General features: G+C 43.4%; 2 protein-coding genes and 1 non-coding gene across 6 annotated transcripts; 2 read left to right on the top strand and 1 right to left on the bottom strand.

The window, feature by feature from the left end:
• The first annotated feature begins 593 nt into the window (after window positions 1–593).
• On the top strand, window positions 594–6918 carry TIPIN (TIMELESS interacting protein). Of its 3 annotated transcripts, none has more exons than XM_069025481.1 (8): window positions 594–804; window positions 1157–1314; window positions 1743–1830; window positions 2055–2130; window positions 3308–3430; window positions 3978–4041; window positions 5922–6119; window positions 6424–6918. In XM_069025481.1, the coding sequence occupies exons 2-8, from the start codon at window positions 1182–1184 to the stop codon at window positions 6564–6566; spliced, it is 825 nt and encodes a 274-aa protein (XP_068881582.1). In that variant the 5' UTR covers window positions 594–804; window positions 1157–1181; the 3' UTR covers window positions 6567–6918. The 3 variants fall into 3 exon arrangements, with proteins under 3 accessions (XP_068881582.1, XP_068881580.1, XP_068881579.1); XM_069025479.1 differs by having other exon boundaries at window positions 594–808; XM_069025478.1 differs by having other exon boundaries at window positions 594–858.
• Window positions 4899–5033, top strand: LOC138116735 (small Cajal body-specific RNA 14). The gene has a single exon (XR_011154320.1). It is a non-coding gene; the product is annotated as a small Cajal body-specific RNA 14 (non-coding RNA).
• An 83-nt stretch (window positions 6919–7001) lies between the features above and the next one.
• On the bottom strand, window positions 7002–21809 carry DIS3L (DIS3 like exosome 3'-5' exoribonuclease). 2 transcript variants are annotated; one of them, XM_069025476.1, is made up of 17 exons: window positions 21595–21809; window positions 19030–19183; window positions 18175–18303; window positions 17482–17617; window positions 16550–16726; window positions 15563–15641; window positions 14521–14700; window positions 13793–13962; window positions 13306–13467; window positions 12381–12628; window positions 11517–11609; window positions 10450–10983; window positions 9566–9720; window positions 9289–9467; window positions 8808–8953; window positions 8073–8247; window positions 7002–8000 (listed from the first exon to the last, which is right to left on the bottom strand). In XM_069025476.1, the coding sequence occupies exons 1-17, from the start codon at window positions 21737–21739 to the stop codon at window positions 7689–7691; spliced, it is 3174 nt and encodes a 1057-aa protein (XP_068881577.1). In that variant the 5' UTR covers window positions 21740–21809; the 3' UTR covers window positions 7002–7688. The 2 variants fall into 2 exon arrangements, with proteins under 2 accessions (XP_068881577.1, XP_068881578.1); XM_069025477.1 differs by lacking the exon at window positions 19030–19183 and having other exon boundaries at window positions 21595–21710.
• Between the last annotated feature and the right edge of the window lie 395 nt (window positions 21810–22204).

The following is a 22204-nucleotide window of genomic DNA, read 5'->3' as shown; positions in this document are numbered from 1 at the left end:
TGCAGAGCTGCCCTGGCCCTCGGACCCGGCACAGGAAGGGGAGTGAGTCCAGAGGAGGCACCAAGATAATCAGAGGGATGGTGCACCTCTCCTATGGGGAAAGGCTGAGAGAATTGCCATTGTTCAGCCTGGAGAAGCTTTGGGGTTATGTAATTGTGGCCTTCCAGTACATGAAGTGAATTTACAGGAAGGATGGAGAGGGACTATTTACAGGGGTCTGGAGAGACAGGACAAGAGGGAATGGCTTCAAACTGACAGTAAGTTTAGATGGGATGTTAGGATGAAATTCCTCCTTGTGAGGGTGGTGAGGTCCTGGCACAGGCTGCCTAAAGAAGCTGTTCCCTCCCTGGAAGTATCTAAGGCCAGGTTGGACAGAACTTGGAGCAATCTGGTCTAGTGGAAGACGTCCCTGCCGAGAACAAGCGGGTTGGAACGGGAATGAGATAATATCTCATCTCCCTTCCCACCCAGGCCATTCCCAGGTCCCACGCCCAAGCCCTGGGATCGCCTCAGCCGCCCCGCCCCGCCCCGCCCACTGCGTTTTGGCGCCAAAACCCCTGAGCCGCCGCGGCCGGGAGCTCGCGAGACTCGGGACTCTCGCGGGACTTGGGGCGCACAGGGGTGGCTCCGGCCCCTCAGCCCGCCCCGCGCTCCCGTCCGGCCGGAGCCGCCCGAGAAAGGGCTTTGGGAAGAGCGCTCTGCCTGCTACCGCCTCAGCTCAGCCCCGCTCCGGCCGAGGTCTCTGGAATTAGCTTCACTTGAGGAGCCGGAAAAGGGGAATCCTCCTCCAGGCGGTGTTTCGAAGTGGGTGAGCTGTAAATTTGGCGAGTTGCCACCTCGAAGCCTTTGGTCAGGGATGTGAGTAGCACGCGGCTCCATGGATAAGCGCTGTGGTCAGAAATCCATTTATTTTGGCTTATTCCTGCCACACCCAAGTGATTTTGCCGAGTTGAAGCATGACTAACCCTTATTTTATTCGGCTCAGCGAGGGTGGGTTGTGTTATCCTCTGTATGGTATCTGCTGTTTAATTTGCAGGATGATCTGGTTGGAAAATCTTTTTCTGAAAAAACTTTAAATACTATCTATAATTGACGTTTATCTGCCTCTGTGGAAGCCTCGCTGCTTCTCTTTAAATGCTTTTGCTGTTTTGTGCAGGAGGGCAAAAAAGGCTTCTGTGGCAATGATAGATCCTTTAGAGAACAACTTGTTTGATCTTCCTGATTATGATAACACTGAAGATGAAACGTTCCCACCTCTTCCACCTCCTGCCTCTCCGGGAAGAGACGATGCTGAATGGGCTCAAGCTAATGGAGGTGAACACCCGTGACCCCTAAAAATCCCATTTGAATGCTGGGCAATCGAAATTATTGGTGTTGAACTTCACTGCATTGAGTTCACTGCATAAAAATAAGCAGAAAACAAACTGTAAACTTACAGAGTTAATAATGCGATGCTTTCCAGCTTGTGGGAAAAGTTTATTTTTGTAGATTCCATGAAAATATGTGCACAAAGGAATCTTTATAAAATCCAAGCTCTTCTGACAAAATGTTGGTAGAGATAATTATACAGCAATGATATTACTCTTTGTGACTTGGCTTCTAGGAGAGATAAGAGTATTGGATGCACTATCAATGCACTTATCAGAAATACAAGTAGAAACTTAAAATGTACGCAGTGCAATTCTAGGTGATGGCAATTGCATTGAATGCTTAAATTATGTCATTTTCTTCCCCGGATCCAGATGGAAACCAGCAGTCCCAAACAAAGGATTCTGCTGTGACCACACAGAAAGCAGTTAAAAGACCAAGGCCTAGATTAGATGCCCAAAGGTAACTTTATACAGAATATTTCTTTGAGTTTGGTGTAGGGCTGTGGGAGAATGATTAAGGTACCCCTAAAACTGGTCTAAGTTCTTTATAATCAACAGAAAGAATCCAAGCTTTAGACTGTTTCAAGGAATGTGAACATTTTTTCTTTGTTTGGGTTTTTTTACTTGTTAGTTGAAAGAAGGAGGTGTAGGTTTCAAATAACTTCACCCATTTCCTATTCTCAGGTTAATTTCAGAAAGAGGGCTCCCAGCCCTGAGACACATGTTTGACAACGTGAAGTTCAAGGGTAAAGGGCACGAGGTAAGACCTGGTGAGCTTTTGTTTTGTTTCCTGGGAGGTTAATGTAGATTTGATAGAGTGCTGCCCATCTGATATGTGGAGAAAGCTGGTTAGCCAGCTTTCCAGCAGTATCTGAACAAACTTGAATGCTTTAAGAAAACCCATCTTTGATCATAAAATTCTTTTCCTCAACTCTAAAAGTAGAATATCCCATGTGTGACTCTTGTATTGTCCATAGAAGTAGGGTTTTGAATCTCAAGGTTTCAAAAAAAAAAAAAGTGTGACATACCACTTGAGCAAAGAAAAAGCAGGACTTTCACTACAAGCTTTCTTATTGTTTTGGATGCGTTTAAACATGCAGAGCTTATTTTCCTTTACATGTCATTATAGAGTTCATTGTAGACAGGTGAGGGTCAGGCTCTTCTGCCAAGTAACAAGCAATAGGACAAGAGCAAACAGCCTCAAGTTGTGTCAGGGGAGGTTTAGATCAGTTATTAGGAAAAATTTCTTCACCAAGAGTGTTTTCTGGTCCTGGGCAGCCTGTGCTGTGGACTCATCATCCCTGGGGGGATTTCAAAAGACATGCAGATGTGGCACTTGGGGACATGGTTTAGTGATGGCCTTGGCAGTGCTGGGGGAATGCTTGGACTCTGTGATCTTAGGACTTTTCCAACCCAAACAGTTCCATGATTCTCCTGACACACTTGCAAGGAGACCTGTGCATCTCTGGTTTTTGGAGAGCATTCATGGTATAAATGTTCTCCTTACCACTGGAGGCACAAAGAAACTGGGCAGTAGTGCTGAAAGGTACAAAAATCTTTCCTAGATCAGGTTATTTTGATGTATCTGCATTCTAAACATAAGAATCAATGCCAGCTGTGCCCCTGTGGATTTATTTCAGCCTGGGTTCAGCCCTGATTGTTTAAGGACAATGCTGCAAGACCTGGCAGATGTTTTACAGGGTATGCAAATACTCCCCTGAACTTGTCTCACTGCTGTTCTCATAGCCTGAGATTGTGCTTACACTGGATTGTGGGAGGAGAAAGGAAAGGTTACCCACACATTCATACTGCTTACATTTTCCAGAGACTGTCAAGCTGCAGATGCTTCATGTTTTCAGGATTTAGTGTCCTGTTTACCTCTGCAGTCTCCTGACTTTGTCAGGTTTACTAGCTAAGTGTTGTCTTTCTTGCTCTAGGCAGAGGACCTGAAGACACTGATACAACATATGGAGCACTGGGCTCACAGACTGTTCCCAAAACTGCAGTTTGAGGATTTTATTGACAGAGTGGAGTCTTTGGGAAACAAAAAGGAAGTTCAGGTATGAATTGTTTCTGTCAGTTTCTCTTCATGCTGTTTGGAATAGTGCAAGTGGTACGTTTAGGAGATCAGCAAAAGAAGACTTAGGTTGTGCATACTGCTAAGAAGTATAATGTTATTTAAATTAATTTCTCTCGATTTAGAGCTTTGTCTGGTATTTAAGTTTAGATACAACCTTTATGTATTTGAAATAATACTTTGGAGAATGCTTCAGCATTTTCAGGACATCTTTAACCACAGAAAGTTGCTTAAGAATGCTGGAACTGGGTGGGTTTGGGGGTTCTGTTTGGTTGGTTTTTAATGTTTGAACCTGCAAAAAAAGACTGGTAAAGAATTGAGCTTCACCTGGCTGGGTGATAGATGCAGGACTGGGAAGATGATCCACAGCATTGAAGGTGTGTGTCTCAAATGGACATTGAGTGAAAGGAGTATTTTTTTCAGAGTAATACAGCATAAAATGAAATTGCTCTGGTTTTCCCATACTCCCAAAGCTGAACATAAAAACTTGCTACAGATGAAGTACCAGTGTTTTAATCTCCCATTTGCAGACCTGCCTAAAGCGGATTAGACTTGATCTTCCTATTTTACATGAAGACTTCAAAAATAATGAAGGTATGCTCTCTCTGCTGTTTGTTCAGTACTTCAGTGCTTAAGGTTATTTACTTCCCTTCCACTGACCAGAAGTGAATGATCATGATACACTTTTCTCATGGAGAAGAAGTTGCTGAGAGGTCTCTCCTTTAAAACCAGGCTTCTGTGAATCTTATGATGACAAAACTGAACTGGTACATAAGTATGCACATACTTGCACATAAGTATGTGAAAATAAATAAAATTGCATGATCTGCTGAAAGGAAATGGAAAATGGGTATTAACCAGCATTGTTAGAAATATTCTTCCAAAAAAACCTCCAGAAATGCAGTTATTGAGCACACAGGTTTGTGTTGCACTCTCACATGAGTGCAGTCTGGAGAACTCTTGGATCTTTCAGAAGGAGGAATCATAAACATCCTCCAGGGAGTTGCAGTGCAGTCAGGGTGTGGTGCCCTTCATAGGCAAAGTACCTGCTAATGCTGGGGGCACTGTTATATCTGTCAGTTCTGGCACACAGCTGCTGGGAGCATTCCTTCTTCCAGGATCAAAACCCAGAATTTACTGAGGACGTAAGTTAAGAGTCTCTTCCAATCAGATAGAAATTAGACATAAAAATTTTTTTTATTAAAAGAGGAAGCTTCATGTGATAGTTAGAAAGAAACTTTAGTAGCAGAAAGGAGGGAATTTCATTGTCATTCCTAAGGACCTTGTGCAGGTTTTCATACTTTCGCTGAGTGTGATAGTCTTGAGAGTGTTATCTACCCATTGTCCCGTTTGTCTTCACGTGAACCTCAGCCAATGCCTGGGAATGGTGTTTTGGTGGATGAGTTCATGAGTGGTAAGATCTGGCCTCAGCTTTGGGCAGTTGGTGACACGTGGCTGTCTTCACTGCTGCTGCATTGGTGAGAACTGCACTGCAGCCAGAAGCAGCCACGGACAGCAACACGAGTGGTTCCTGCCGACAGGGTCTGTAGAGTGATCAGATGTTCTGTGCGATGGTTCCATACACTGGGCTTTAAATGTGTTGTTGAGCTGCTCCTGAACTGTGTGACTGAGTGCATTGCTGCAGCTGCCCAGCCTTCAGGGGAGAAGCTGGAGCAGGCATCTCACAGGTGTGAAATAACAATTCAAGCTGGGGCGTTGTATTAACAACCCAACCCTTTTGTCAGCTCACCTTTCTATTCACAGGCTTAAAGTGGTGCAGAGGCCTTGGGCACTCTTTCGAGAGTGCTCTGCTGCTCTCTGGGTGGTGAAGCTTGTCTAACTGAACTGCCTCCACCTTGCACATTTCAGTGCTGGCAGATGAATACATATCTCTGTAATAGAGCACACTGAATTCAGAACTGAGTATTCAGTGTGTGTGTTCAAACCTCTGCTTCACAGAATGCTGGAATGGTTTGGGTGGGAAGGGACCTTAAAACCCATCCTGTTCCATCCCCTTTGGACAGCTTCCATTGGTGCCATCCAGCCTGGCCTTGAAAGGTTGGAATTCCTGTAGCTACTCCTGCCACTTCCTTAAGGAGAGTGTTTTATTGGTAGGGTTGGGAGGAAAATTACCTGGCCCTAAAGATTGCCTGGAGTTCCTGTCCCTTTTGACCCTTCAAGCACAGCTCCTGTTGCTAACTCAGTGAGCTGTGCCTCTTTACACTCAGGCATTGATTATTCTGTGTGTGTGAGCTCTGAGCACTTGTTGTGTCCTTTGAATATTGGAGATGTGGGCCTAGGCAGAAAATTGCCCATTAAAATTATATTACAGAATGATCTTCAGCTGTCAATACAAAATGTAGATCATAGAAATGGTTTCAGAATGTTCTCTTGACTGACATACAGTCAATCTCTATGGGTTTAAGGTGTTGATTCTGTTCTTCTTCCCCCTGCCACCCCTTGTTTCTAACCAGAAGGAGAAGGGGAAAGCAATGGACTGGATCCAGCTGCTGAAGATGCACATTCCCACACTGGAAATGCAGAAGAACTGAATTCCCTGCCTGGTACAACTCTGACGGAGGAGCAGCAGGAGCGGATGAAGAAGAACCGGCAGCTGGCCCTGGAGCGGAGGCAGGCGCGGCTGCAGGGCCACAGCCAGTCCCAGCACCAGGGTAAGGACCCCAGTTTCAGTGAGGGCAGTGCCCTGAGCTGCTGGGTCATGGCTCTGATGGCTTTTCTAGTGAGTGCTGTAATGTGTAACTCTTATATTTTAACAGTTTTCCTGTAGTTAAACTCCAGAGCCGTCACTGCTCCCCTGCTTGTTGTGCCAAGCTGTGACAGTTTTGTCTTGGTGAAATGCAGCTCACCCTGTTACCTCTGAGCTGCCTTTGCTACAGACTGGGATTCTGGTGATGGAACCATCAGTTAAACACAGCAACAGTGTCTGCTTATGGTTTTTCTTTCTCTCCTCAATAGAGCTCCCCAGTAGTTACTCAGAAGAGGAGTTTGATGGCCCAGTTGTTCAGGATCCCACTGACCTTATTGAAGACACTCAGGTTCCTGCAGCCAAGGATGCTCCCACAGATGAAGAACTGGAATGTGCCAGGGAAGAGCAGTAACTTCCCCACACTGTGAATGCCTTTCTTGACCAAAAGACCCTCCTGCTTTAAGTACTGTCATTATACTGAAATGTTGCTGGCTCTTGGCACTCCAGAAGCTTCGGGGAAGTCTTTCCCATGGCATCACTGCAGGACAGAACTCTTCCCTGGAAGCTGCAGAGGAGCAGCTCCATACACCAGCAAACAGAACAAAGTTCTTCAGCTGCACTTGAGCCTTCTTTTCCACCTCCCAAAATGTTTTTTTTTTTTTTTTTTTTTAGGAAATGTTTATGAGTTTTTGGACCTACTTTGAATATCGTTTATAATTTATGTCAGACTGAATTAACTGGGATGTTGATGGATTAAGTTGCTATTAATGTTGTGGTTTTGGGTTTTTTTTTAACAGGTCTTTTAACAGGGATACTGGATTTTTTTTAAACTGCTTATCTATTACTTATATATTTTTCTTATAAAATGGAAGCTATTAAATTTCAGAAGTCAAACCTGAAATTCTTGTAGAGGCTCTTACAAGGCCAGGCCTCCCACATTTCCCCATCCCTTGGGTCAGACATCTCTCCCCAGACAAGTACCTCCCCTCAGGGAACAAGACCTTCCTTACCTGATCCTGCTCTCTGCTTGAAGCTCTGCTTCATCCTCTTAAGAGTCTTGTTTTTCCTTACACAACAGCTTTTCCCTTTTGTGGAATGAAGGGTAATCACCCCTTCCAATAGTAAAAAGTACTGAATTTCTAGACACTGAATTAAGCCACTACCCTCAGGGTCCCAGGTGTTACTTTATGAAGGAATTTGCTTTTTATATCCTTGTAGGGAAGAAGGAGGTATTTAGGTTTTAAGAACCTAATTTATGGACAACATGAGCAAAGTAGTTTTTTGAATGATACTTAAAATAATTCACAGCCCAGTGTCTTTAGTCTGAAATATGAGCTTTATCAGGTATAAAATCTTTTCATAACTCACCCATACTCATAATCAGATAAAAATAATTCTTATTTAAAATAGACATTGAGCTTATTAAAAGAACACTTGAATATTTAAATAAACTGCTTTTTAAAAAATCCCCCAACCACTTGTGCACAGTGAACAGGAGCAGGACAGCCCCAGGCAGCCGCTGGCAGGTCCCAGTTCACATCGTGATGTCCTCTGTCACATCCAGCAGTGCCAGCTCCCGGATCTCCTCCAGCAGCTGGTACAGGCTGGGCCCCTTGGTCTGGCAGAACTCCTGGGACTCCTCATCCATCACTTCCACCCTGGCTCTCTCTTGGGCACTCTGGGCTTCCTCTGCAGACTGGCTGACTTCTTTCACCAAATCAGATTTCACCACATGGAAACTCTTCTGGGTGGCCTCTGTGTCCGCAGTGTGGTGCGGTGCGTTCCTGATGATTTCCAGCTTGATAGTGTCAGCGTGGCAGCGGGAAGTCTGCACAAGGATTCTCACCTGGAAAGCAATATTTTGTTTATATTTCTGATGGTGCTATTTCCTTTTCCTCCTCTCTGATGAGATACTCACTGTGATGTGATCGAAAAGGCTCAAGGTCACCGAGTCTCCAGTAGTTGTAGTGGAGGTGATTTTATGCTGAGAGCGATGGAGGGACCCAGGCTTCCACTGGCAGCTCCCAGCCCCTTGACAGGAGATGACCAAGCCCTCTTTGTTTTTCATGTAGGCAGCACCTTTGATTCCATATCTACAAAAAAGCAGAGAAGCTGTTCTAACTGTTTTCAGCCTTTTCAGGTGTCTTAATTTTGAAACCCACAGGCTGGCTGGGATTGTAGAAAAGCAACAGGAAGGGGTGGGCATGGCAGCCTGATAATCCTGCTCCAGGGATGCTGATAGGTGGTGTCACAGAAACCCAGATTTGAAAACAACGTGGAGACAGTGACTGAAGTGTTCTGAGAGCAGTAAAGCGAAAGAGTCAGTGATCCATTATCTTAGTGCTGGGTGGGGCCTGGAATGGCTCAGTGATGGGAAAAGAGCAGCTTTACAGGTTTTTCTGGACAGACAGTGAGGAGACAAGTTCTCCATTAAAAAAAAGCTCCTTGAAGAGCAGCAGCATGTTTGCCCTGGGTTCTCCGTAAGGCAGCCTTTCCTGGCTGGGGAGCTTCTGGCTCTTGAGCCTCACAGCCAACCCTCTGGAATGCTGGACAGATCTGCATTGAGCTGGTTTATACCCAGGCTGTGCTCTCCTAGCATTCCAGTAACACCAGGTGTTATTTCCCAGCCCATTCCCAGCCGTGCCAGGCTCACCGGGGGACGAAGACGAGCACGCCGTTGGTGCGGATGGAGTAGACGACCCCGTCGGCCACGCAGCGCTCGTCGCTCTCGGCGCTCCTGTCTCGGAAGTACATGCACTGGAAGAGCTCTGTGGACTGCTTCTGAGCACGCTGCGCTGCCTGTGAGCACCCCACACACAGAGAGACAAAAACCTACATAAATATTCCAACAGGTGTCTTTGGCTTTGATTTCCACAGCTGCTTTTTCCCATTATTTACTCCCTTACCTGTCCCCTAGAAAAATTACAGCTAAAAGAAAATCTTACATGAAGTACAAGTGAAGTATGAAGGCACTTTTACAACCACTCTCAGAAAAAAACTGATATTTTAAAAAACCTCAATGCACTACAAATAAAAATAAAAGTAAAGTGATACTCTTAATTCCCAAAAGCACAGTCGGGACTAGTATCCCGTTCCCTAGGGCACCATGGAGACTCCCACAAGGACCCCCTTACCCGATTCCTGTTATTAATGTGTCTGGACAGCTCCTCAAGATACTTGTTACTGATTATGTTATCCTTAGCATCCCCTGTGGTTCCCTTCAGGGTCGCTGCCATCAAGAGCCTGTGCACAACAATGTCAGCGTATCTCCTGATGGGAGAAGTGAAGTGAGTGTATTTCTCTAGGGCCAGCCCTGCCAAGAGAAAGGAAGAGAGGTTAGCAATCAAAGCCATCATGTGCCTCCTGCAAGAGTCCAGAAATCACAGCAAAGGCAGAAGAATGACCAGGTACCATAATGATGAAACTGCTCCTCGGGACAAGAACCAGTTGAGAAGTACAGGGCGTTGGACATGGCGTGGGTGGCCATGGAGCGCAGCAGTTTGTTCACAATGGGATCCGAGGGGTCGTTTGCTCTGTCCAGAGACTCAGCCAAAGCTTTGTTAGACCTGTCGAAAAGGTCATAATGGCTTATAGGTAACAACAGCATAAAACCCACATAGAAGTTAATAGTTACTCATAAAAAAATGGCAAGCAGAGTGATATTGAAACTTTCCATGCAGTTTAATAACAGCTCTGCTCTAGGAAAATGTTTAGAAAAAACCCCAGTTTTCACCCAGTTATCTGCTGCAACCTGGAGAACCAGGGACTGGAGCAAAACCCCTTCCTATGCAGTACAAAAGAGAGAGCTGGTCCAAAACCTTTGTGTCCAGCACAAATGGGACAAGGTGACACCCAGGTCACAGAGGCTCTACTGATGCCTTTCACCATGGCCTTCTCATGTTATCTTGACCAAATAATTCTGAATTATTTTGAGTCATTTAAAATTACTACACTGCACAGAATTAACCTAATTTAAACCAGTACTCTCTTACCCAGGAAATACAGTGCAAACAAGGCCGCTGCAAGAGCTTGACCACTGCACAGTGACTGAACAAATGCTTTATCTGAATATGTCTAAAATTATTCAGCCACTGCCACTTGCAGTACAGCCAGCAGAACGCAGGCAGCTTCCCCTGGTCAGAAGATCATCAGAAAGGTTCTGATAAAATTTGTTTACAACTGCTATGCAGTGTCTCTTAACATTGATACTTGGAGCTGGAATTGTTTGTAATGATAATATGGCCAAGTAGTTAACTGCTTAACTTTAATTACAGAACTTTAGTAATAAAAGCTACCGTGTGTCTATTGAGAAGCCTTTGGCACTGGCACATTCCCGAAGCTCAGTGAAGAATTCCTGTCTTGGTGGAGGGTGTTGCCGCAGGAGAGCTTGGTGGGGAAAATCCTCGGAAATTCTTTTCGCCACCCAGTGGTTGGCCAGGATCATGCATTCCGCCACGGTCTCGTGCACTTCCAGCGGCTGCTTGGGGATGAGGTCATGGATATTCCGTCGGTCATCCAGCTGCACTCGGATCTCGATCCCTTCCAGCTCCAGCGCGCCGCACCTGTCCCGCTTAGCTCGGATGTGTCGTGCTATGTCGGTGAGCTTGGATATGGCCCAAACCAGCTCAGCCAGCTTCTTCTGCCTCATTCCTTCATCCAGGCTTTTCAGTTCCAGGATATCCCCCACCACACTCGTGTCTCCATCCAACAGTCCCTGTGCTGTCTCATACTCCAGCTTGTAGGCAGAGCGGATGAGGCTTCTGGTGTATTGAACCCTCAGTGTCTCGTACGATTCCTTCTCCAGCTCCCACAAGACACTCACAGCGTATCTGAAAGACAACACCACAGTTCTGACATAGTTCTGGTAGACTTAAACTCCCATTTCAAGCACATTCAACTCTTATAGACTTAATTATGGTTGTGGAAGCATCTTTTTCTTCATGAAACCAGTGCTCAGCAACACCACTAAATAATGCACTTGCCTTTCAGTCTCATGCATCACAACTTAAATGAGGACCAGCTACACAGCAGTATTTTCAGTTCATCTGCTGAAGCAGAGTACCCCTAAGGTATAAGGTCTCCTTTACGTTAAAGCAGAGCTACACTGTGATAGTTATTTTTATCCATTTTTATTTTATTAGTCAGATGCATTCACAATGAACACCTCTGCACCCTGCATATCCTCATGCCAGCAGCCAACTGAGCCTGTAAATTGATATAAACTGGTCTATAAAATTCAGCCTACCTGTGGTAGGACTGAAAGGTAATTTCTAATGTACACAATTCTTCCAGTTGATGATTTAGTAATAATGCAAAATGACTTGTAAAAGTCTCCCTGCTCAGAACAATTCCAAAGCCTTACCTGTCCACCCCGCTGAGGAGGGAGCACACATCAGCACTGAGGACAGAGGGCAGCATGTCATAGCGCCGATCTGCTAAGTAATACGTGGTAGCCCTGAGGAACAAAACACAGCTGCTGTTCTTCTCACCAGGACTCCTGGGTCTGGGGTGTAAGCATTGCTTCGTAGTCTGATTTTAAAAGGTTATTTCTACAGAACACTCACAGGTGCAATACCAAAGTAAAATTATTTAAATAGCTATTTGTACAGTAAAACCCTGATTTCCTTGGTATTTCAGCTGCCATTAAGGGAAGAACCAGGGCTGGACAAAATATGCTCACTGAAGAAGAGGTGATTTAATGGGTACATCAAACATCTCTGCTGCCTACAGTTTTTACTTCTTTGCATCTACAAACAATACAGTTCATGAAGTGATTCAGCAGTTTAAGTCCAAATAGCGACAATAAAAGAAAAAAGGGAATGAAATATTTGGACCTTAAAAGACAAGATTGAATATTAAAACATAAGCCTGACAAATACCTCTGGAATTAAATTCATGTAAGACTTAATTCCATTTTGTGGGTGTTCATCTCCCTTGGAATGCAAACGAGTGGTTTTCAAAAATACTTCAAGTTACAGATGTTAAATTAGACTCTAAAGCAAAGAGGAGTGATGAGGGAAAAATAACCTTATACTATAACTTTCTGGAAAATGTGTCCAAATAAAAGCAGAATGTAATTAGTTATATAATAGTTTAATTAGCTTTAACAAGTTTTTAGTAAGACATGAAAGGTGGAAGCATGTTTCTTTCCTTCCAAAGTTTCCTAAAGGTAGCATCACAAACTTCTGAGCTTCATGAATTTTCTAATTTTCAGAAAATAACTTACCTTGCTCTGGCCTCAACATCAGTGTAGGAATTTGCGGCCACAAAGTGAGTCACATCTGCAATGTGCACCCCCAACTCGAGATTCCCATTGGCCAGAGTCCTGACAGAGAGAGCATCATCCACATCCTCGCAGCCCTTGGGGTCAATGCTGAATATCAAGTGGGTATCTCTCAAGTCAAGGCGTTTTTTTTCCTCCTCTGGACTCACTTTCCATGGATTCTTCGGAGAACTCACAGGCATTTCACTCATCTGTACAGAAATATTGTTGATGAACACAGATTTATATATTTTCTACAAAAAGATACCAACTAATTAGATTTAATTAGTTTTTCAAATTCTTCTTTTGTTTAATTTTCCAAGTCCATTACATTTACTTTATGGAAAGTATGGAAAAAATTGAAAATAATTCTATGCGCATTAGTAACCAATGTTATTACTGTGGTGATACTGCAGCTCTGGCAAATATAACCACTACATTTTGGTTTTTTACAGTCTTCTTCTTTCAGTTAATTGTAGGTATAATCAAAATAGTTACCTGAGAAAGCTGGATCCTCTCCCAGTTGAAAACAAAGTATTTAATACAGTAGGAGGAGGACTTTAGGATAAGTAGCATAACCACACAATAAAGACAGAAAAATCTTAAAAGCCTAACTCAAATTTGAATTAAAAGTTTGTAATCTTCTCCTCACAGCAAATGGATTCTATTAAAATCGCTCTTGACTTGAAAATCCATAGTATCAATAGAACCACTGATCCAAAAGATTCCAGAAAAATAAACTAAAATAATAATAAATTTTCAGCTTTCAAAATGGGCTTTCAAAAACCCACTGGCAACAAAGATGTTCGGCTGTAAAAGGGTCCCTCTCCTTGAGAAACAAGGCCCAGGAAATAAACAGAAAAGACTGGATCTGATCACAAAGACAAACCTGGATTTCTGAGAAAGGGGCAGCAGAAATGCTGTTCTCCACCAGAATTGCTGCGATTTCCCCCTCGAGATCTCCAATTCTCCCCAGAACTCTCACAAAGTGTCCGTTTGGATAGAGGGAAGTTGACTCCCAGGAATCGATGCGCACGACAACTCTGTACTCCTGCAGCAAGGCAGCTCTGTTAGAACAGCACTGTGCCCCTTAAAAGTACAATTTGTAAACCCCTAACAGGACCTTTCATTTATCAGAAAAAACCCAAAGCAAGTGGTATGTAAGCGTGGCCCAAATTCAGAACTCAAATAAGTGTCTTAACCTGAAGTGGTTCTGACAGGAATTGAACACAATCCTCCAAGGCAGAAATTGAACCCTCACAGACTTCACTTTAATAGTTTTACCATGTTTTCGTCAAAGAAAACATCATTAGAGCATATAACACCCACACAGCTTTGTAAGAACACAGAACAGAGAAACACTTCAGTTAAATTACCTGTAATGCTTCAGCCTGCTGAGTGCTGATCCGAATTTTGGGAATTCGGTAATCCCAAGGTGTTACAAGGACTTTCTGAGCATTTCTGCCCTGGGTCTGGCTCTCTTCTTTAGAAGGGAAAGTGACCACATAATCCCTCCAGTTCTTTTGGATGATTCCAACTACTTTACCTTTAAATAAGGAACATTGTGCATTAAAGAGTTTAACAGGACCAAGAAAGCAAATATGTGGGAGGTACAGGAGATTCATTGCTTTGTAAAATGAACTGATGTGTCCCCAAATCTGTGTCACAATTGCCAACAACATATGGTGTGCAGGCAATACAAGTGTGTCATAAAATATTGTTGGCACAGGCAGATTTTAATGAGCTTTTATTTATATGGAGACTAACTCAATGTATAGATTTCAATTGATACAGGACATAAATAAAAATTCAGAGATTCTCACTGCTGCTGAAATGTGGCCAATTCTAGTAATATAGAAAATTTTTAACAGCAAAGAGCAAAACAAAATATCATTTCCCTACAAAAACAGAATTAACCTCTTAAAACTTTTAGCTCTGACCTCAACAAAAATTTAAGATGCAGCTATAGCTGCAGAGTAATAATTTCAAACGAGACTCTAAGTTCCCAAGGTACAGGCATGTCACACTGGGATACTTCTTCACCTAACAATTTTTTTTTTTTCATTATTTATCAGCAGGGAACTAAAAGGATGCTTCTCCTTACCTGTGGGCATAGGGTCACCTGTGGTGTCTGCAGGTGCTTTGTCCTCAGTCTCATTTTCACAGAGGGCAACAGTCCTTCCTTTCCATTCATGCACAGGCAGCAACTCAACCACCACCACATCCCCGTGGATTGCACGATTCCGAGCCTTGGTCCCATAAATAAGGATGTCACTTTGGAGTTCTGTAAAATAAACAGAACTATAATCTGCTACAAAAAGTCAAATCCCTCCATTCTTGGCAGCATTCTGCTGAAATAACAGAAAATTACTTTTTCAATATGATTTCTTCCAAAAAGGACTACTGGTAAGTAATTAATATTGCAAGGAAAGGAAAACCTTTTCCTCTTTTTTTTTTTTTTTTAAGGACCTATTAAGGAATTCTGTAAGTGAACTTTTGGATAAAAAGCAGCATAGGCTGGGATGAGTTCATTGTTCTTAGGCAGCAGCTTTAAAAACACATAGCATAGTTAAATTGGGAAAGCCACTGCCACAGGATTCTGGGCAGGGTTCAGAATAAAACAAGCTTTTAAAAAATAATGAGTATATTGAGCACTGGTTTGACTGCAGGGTCTGTCACAGGAGCATTTGAAAGTAGTTATTAGTGAGAGCTGGGCCAATGTGTCTGTGCAAGGGTAATGGACTGCTCCTTCAAAGGTGTTGATTAGTAACTCATGCCAGAGAGATAATCCTGGATCAGCTTGATCCAAAAGGCAATTTTCCAATTATGTTCACGAAGACCAGCTTCCTAATCCTGCCAACATCTATGCAAACTCTTATTGCAGTCAAAGGAGTGGTCACCTGAGGATGGAGCAAAGCACAGGGACAACAATTTGCATCAGCATTTCACATTTCACTTCAGAGATGCAGGGAAACAGGACAAGAGGCCAAAATATGGCCAAAGGTGCTAAGAAAGAGGAAGGAGTTTTCCTCCCAAGTTCCACCCTCTGGTTAATTTTCAGCCTCCTTTCTGGCCCATGAAAACCACACAAGCACTGCAGTGTCTCGGCCTTCATCTTGATTGGTAACTGAAAAGCAGCTCCTCACCTGTGTCTTTGCTGCCAAACCCCTGAAGCCGAACAAAAGCTTCCAGCTGTGCTCGGTGCTTATTGACATTCAGTGTACCCTGGAAGAGACCAGCAAACCCATCGACAGAATGAAACAGTCACCCTAAAAATGGACAACTTTAAAGGATAAAATTTTGAGGTTTGCAATTATTTTTTACATGACTTAGTTTTTATTGATCCGTAGGTTATTTTGAACACAATTATTCTCTCTATAGGGGGGAATGCAGGATGTAGAACTTTTAAATCCTGAATTTATTTGTAAATTGTAGAGGACATTTTATTCCAACCACAGGCAGTGTAAGATTACCTTTGCTGCCTGCTTTAGCACAGAATCTGGCATTATTCCAACAAGAAAGAAAAACCTCCGTCTTTCTGTTCATATTTTATTCCTGCCTCACTGCTGGAATTGCCAAGAAAGGAACAAATTACTGGCTCTAATTCTTTAAATGATTTTTGTAAGAAGGACACTTGTCTACCAACAATCCATATTAAGGCCCTGAACAGCCATAAACCTGTATATTAATTTCATTGACGGAGAGATGTCTGTGCAAATGAAGTTAGAACTGCTACCTTTGTGCAGCACTATTTATATTTAAGAATGAGGTCTCACTGCTTCAAATCACACCTGGTTTCTCAATTTACAGGTACATCACATATCAACCTGAAGAAAAATCCATAGCACATTTCACGTTCTCAATAGCCAATTCTTATTTTAACTTCTCCAAGGAATAAAAAACCCAAAGCAAACAAACAAACAACAAAAACAAATCCACATGTCACAAAAAAGTGTAGGGGAAATATTTTGAGAATCATAAGAATCCTAATCCCTTCTATCCTCTTGCTTTTTGTTTCCTTTCCCTCTTCCCACCATAGCCATATTTCTTTCTCTAATCACTCTAATTCAGGCAACTAAAGGGACCAAGTACAAGACTGCATTGTTCTGTGTACATTCTCTGCACAAAAATACCTGCAGGTATCTTCCAGATTTGATCCCAGACTCCAGTATTTCCACAGGTAAGTGCTCAGGATATTCTTTTCTGTGGTTCTCTTGGCTTTCGCTCTCCCGTTCACGCCGAGCTTGGGCTATGGAGTCAAAGAGTTCATGGGCAGCCTTTAGGTCAGGCCAGAAGTTATCCAAGTAATTCTGTATGCACAAATAAAAATAAACAGGAAAGTATTTAGAGACCTGTGTTCTTTTAATCATGCATTTGGAAAGCCCATAATGGACAAGAGCTATCTCACACTACACTCAAATAGCACTTCCAAATGGTAATGATGAGTCTGCTCTAAACCCCACAGATCTGTCCCAGGTTCAGCCTAATCCACTGTTAAATGCAGCAAAGGTAAATCAGTTTGGTGCTGTTTTTATTCAACATCCTTTCACAGCTAAACACAAACATCCCCACATCCCACTGAATAAAAGTGGTATCAGAGATGGACACCAAAATGAAGAATGAATGATCTTCTCAGGCTTCACTGTATCCTCAGCAGTCCAGGCAAAGTAACTGGCAGAACACTGCTGATGGATATTTAGGCTACAGCTGCTTATGGACTGCTTGCACTCCAGATTTAGACAGCTGGCTGAGGGAACTGATCACTGCTCATCAATGCCAAGTTCCTTAAAAACAAGGAAAACAAGGAAAAGGTCTCCTAAGAAAGATGGCCTCTATCCTCGGAGCTGCTGTTTATCTTTCCAACTCTCTGTTTTGCTCACTGCCACTGGTTATTCCAACATTCTTATAAGTGACATACTTGCTTGCTTTGATAAATGGAGACATGAGTTACCATCACAGCTTTCTTGAATGTAAACTCTGACATGATTTGCAATATACTTTAATGCACTTGCTTCATCATTTTGATGGGACGTAAAGGAAACCTTTTATTTTTCTGGCATGTTACCTTGAAGGAAATCACAAACACTCCTTCTGTTTCATTTCCGTACTGCCTGATAGCATCTTCATCTTCTGTTACCATAACAACTGGCATCTGACCCAGGCAGTGATTGTAGTACCAGGCTGCTGCACTGTAAATATTCCTAGAAAAGCAAAGTTTGAAATAAGATTTCTGGCATAGCACATTTGTTACTTGCAAGATTTTGCTGGCTTTGTATAAACAAGATTTTGATTTAACACCCAGACTTTTAAAAGATATACACCCAGCTACAGGAACATTTTTCTGCAAAAACGTTTATGTGCCATTCTTAAGCACCATGAGAAGAGAGGAAAAGAGAATGTTTCCTCCCCAATACATCCACTTGTCCCCTAGCTGCAACACTATAACATAAAGTTCCTCTGAGTGAAAGCTTGTAAAAAGCCGTGCTCAGACTCCAGTGCTACAGTGTAACTTCAAACTGATCCAGCTTTTTCCTTAGCATTATTGCATTTAATGTAGTACATGTTGTCTACTTCCCTAAGAAAACTATGTTGATACTTTTGTAACCATTAAAGCACAACGCAGACTTTCTGCGGCTGTGAACTGTTGCAAAGCTAAGCAGAACAAGAGCAGGAACTCCCAGTACCCAGTGCATGCTCATACTCCTAAACACAAAGTCATGATGCTATTCAGTGTGGCACTGCAGAGGTTCAAACAAACCTGGTCTGCCACTTCTCCATGGATTCTCCCTTCTCCCTTGGCAGGTAGCAGTGCTGGTGGAATTCATTAGCAAACACAGTACAGTCATGACGGGGATCCTTCAATAGATTCCGTAATTTGTTGTACTGTCTGGAATGAAAAAACATAAATATATTCTTGTGCTTTCTTTTGATAATGCTATTTTAACTCCATGTGCAAATACAGCTGAAAAACTCAAGGAAAATTACTGTCATGCACAGAGAAATGCATTCATTACATTACAACACTGATGATAAATCCTGAACCATCACCCACAAGCAAGTTTTTTATGCTTCTGATTTTAAACATACTTGTTTTCCAATGAGCCCCACAAAATATCCTAAGTGTTCAGGAACTTATTTGTTTGTCACTTTTGGGACAAGGGCTATTTCTTCAAAGGCATTTGTGCTTTAGAAATATAGGATGGCCTTGAGAGCAAATTTTACTCTGAAATGCTATGGCAATGCCCAGGTCAATGTCTGGTGAGGTAAGTACCATACAACAATATTAATTGCTCCCCAAAGAGAAGTGCTCAGGCATCAATACAGCAAACCAAAACCTGCCCATAATCAAGCTGTGGGCACATGATAGATCATTACTGCAAAGTCTCATTAATTCCTGTCACCGGCCATTTGATTAGCTAATAATGATACAGGTTTCATATCTCTCCTATCAAGTGAAAACTATGCCAGGCATTGATGTCCACGGATCACAAAGGATCCCAGTCCTTGCCCTTCTGTAAAACTACATTAAGACACTTGAAACAAATTATACATTTTACAAATCAGTATTTTTACGTCAATCTAAATAAAAAATAAGTTCTTATGGGGTAAGTACCTGCGTCCTTTCTGATGTTGCACAGCCTGACAAGCTGTTTGCATGAAAATAATTCCTTTCAGCTCTGGAAATTCCAGAATCTCCAGGTACTCCTGAACAACCTTGCAGTCGGGGACAACGTAGTGTGTGACATCGTCTGATAACAATTTGCCGTCTAAAAGATAATTCAGAGTTTAAAGGATAAACTTTCAGTTGCAATATTGGTTTCTTGAAAATACTTTCTGATGTAAGAAAATTAGAGTTGTGTCTTCTCAAATGGGTACATTTCTTTTCCTGATAAACAGTATTATGGATATTATGTATGTACAATTCTGTGGTACAGTCCATAAATTTGTGACAAAACCCTTTTGCATCCACTGATGCCAAAATTTAGTGCAAATTCTATCCAAAGGAGAGAAAAAGATCCACTTTCATTATGAAAAAGCTATAACTTAAAAGAGTGAAGGTTACAGTTCTTTCTTCTCTGCTTCCATATGAAAAAAGGGACTATATATCTGGCACAGAAAATCTTTTCATGGAATTTCCAAAGGCTGTAGAATTATGAGCAGTTCCTTTACCCTGCTCCCACAGCTCTCTGTTCAAACACACCATTTACAGCAGGCTCTTTATATAAAAGAGCACAGGTAAGGGTACATGTAGAGAAAACCACTGCTACTGCAAAGAGAAGATGTTTTTAAACCTAAACTATTAACCATCAGTGTTAATTTTCTTTATGGAGACTCTCTCCCTTAGGAATATGCCATCAAAATACCACAGCAAAAACATCACAGACGACATCTTAAACATACCTCAAAATTAATGAATTTAATTGCTTTTGGTATTTCAAAGATTCCCCAATAGCTTTCAGATAGGAGGGGATTTCCACTGTATTTTCTCTTAATATCTATTTATTCTTTATCATAAATACTGAACTGCTGAACTCACCACAGTGCAGGCAAATTATATAGAATAAAGTATATAGGTATTGACAAGTAAGGTTATTTCTTAGAAGCTGACATGGGACAAACTTTGAGCTGCGACCACAAGTGAATCCAGCTAGCACAACTGTGCTCACAGTAACTTGGCCTCATCTCACACTGAAGGCTTATAATGGATGATGGCAGAACACATACAAGAAAGCTAATATTTATTAATAATTCAGAAGAGCATTAAAAGTGAAATGTCGCTGGAAGATTTATGAGACCTGCCTATGCCAAGCTATCCTTGCCTAACCCATACATCTACAAGAGAACGACTTCTAGGCAGCCACAGCTCACCCTTACAAGCACCTGCAGATGTGATTTTTGCAGGCAGTCTCTCACAGGGCAGGAAATAGATTTGCTGAGCACACTGTGTAGAGTCAGGAAGGAAAACAAATATTTTGCTCACATCTGGGTTACCTTGAATAATCACATAGGGACATATTCTGACAGACATCTGTAGCACAATCTACATTTAAGTGCAAAAGAGGGGAAGTTAGGCACAGCAGGAGAGGTTTTTTCTGATATGTGCCTTTAAGTTATCCTTGAGGGATTCATAACCAAATGCAGTATTTTAAGGAGCAGTAACTATCACTAGTCCTGATCTCCTAGATAGCAGTAATACAGTATAATAATATAATCTAAGTAATACACCTTTTGCCCTCTGTTGCAACAGGCACCTAAATTAAAAGTGAAAATATCTATGTCAATCACAGTTCCAAAGGGGGAAAAAAAAAAAAAAAAGAGTTACAATTCTCAACCTTTTCTTTTAAGCAAGCAAGTCATTTGGTCGATTTAAACAGGTTGGATATTATGTTTGTTATTTGCCAGTCACTTTCCTGCATCAAATAAATTGTGGTATTGAACAACAACAACAACCCCAACTGAAATATCAACCAAAGCTCAGGTGATGATCTACAATGCACATAACAGCACCACAGTATGTAAAAAAAACAACAAATGCAGACATCAGAGCCTGGCAGCCTTCCCGTGTCTGAAATGCCCTGATATAACATAGGCAATTACATTTAATTACTGAACAGGAATAGCTGCTGATGCAGAATTACAATAGCTTCAAGATAATGGCTTGGCCCCATTGTAATACTTAACAGATATGTATAGCATTTAATTCATGCTATAAACCACCACCCTTCAGAAATTAATGCATTTTAAAGGATCTTTTAAAACAGGAGAAGTGTAAAAATTGAACAATCCTTTAGCGTTTTATCACTGCCAGTAAACTGTTCACAGTCAAACCCTCTAACAATCAGCTCCTCGATTCCTTCCGCTCTTAACGCCTCGTTGATTTCTAAAGAATCTTACTTTAAAGGAAAACTGTTGCTATAGACGTGATTTGCTCAGCACCGTCCGGACACCCCAGCCCGGGGATCATCCCCCCCGCTTCAGGGATCACCCCAGCGCGGGGATCACCCCTCGCTCAGGCACCACCCCCGCTCAGGGATCACCCCCTCCTCAGGGATCACTGCACCCGGCCCTGCCCCCCGCGACCCGCAGCCCCGGGGGACGCTGCCCACCGCCCCAGTCCGGCCCGCGGGCGATCCCGACTCTGTCAGCGCGCACCCCCGGCTCCCGCCAGGCCCCTCACCGCGGGTGCAGGCGGCGCGGCATTGGGCGCTGCGGCACAGGGCGCTGCGGCACGGCACGTCGGGGCGCAGGTAGTGCTCCCGCACCACCCGCACGGCGCGGCCCTGCTGCCCCCGCAGCTGCAGAACCTTCTCCGTGCGGAGCATCGGGGCGGCGAGGACCGGCCGGGAATGGCGGGGACCGGCGGGGACCGGCGGCCCCGAGGCCGCGACTACCGGGGCGCCTGCGCGGGGCGGAGCGCGGGGTCACCGCGCGGGGAACGGCCTCAACTGAGGGGCGGGAAGAGAGCGGGCGGGGCGGGCTGAGGGAACCGGGGCGGGCTGAGGGAACCGGGGCGGGCTAAGGAGCCTCGAGCTGAGGGAACCGGGGCGGCTGAGGGACGAGAGGGAGCGAGTTGAGGAAGGTGTAACTGGAGCTGAGGGGCAGAGGGAACGAGCTTAGGGCACCAGGGCGGGCTGAGGGAACCGGGCCGGCTGAGGGCTGGGCGGGAGCGAGCTGAGTGAACTGGAGCTGAGGGAGAGCGGGAACGAGCTCAGGGAACCGGGGCGGCCCTGAGAGACGGGCGGGAGCGAGCTGAGGGAGCCGGAGCGAGCTGAGGGAGCCGGAGCGAG

Source organism: Aphelocoma coerulescens, chromosome 10 (assembly GCF_041296385.1).
Source record: "Aphelocoma coerulescens isolate FSJ_1873_10779 chromosome 10, UR_Acoe_1.0, whole genome shotgun sequence".
Taxonomy (NCBI): Eukaryota; Metazoa; Chordata; class Aves; order Passeriformes; family Corvidae; genus Aphelocoma; species Aphelocoma coerulescens.
This window is presented reverse-complemented; position numbering and strand designations above follow the sequence as displayed.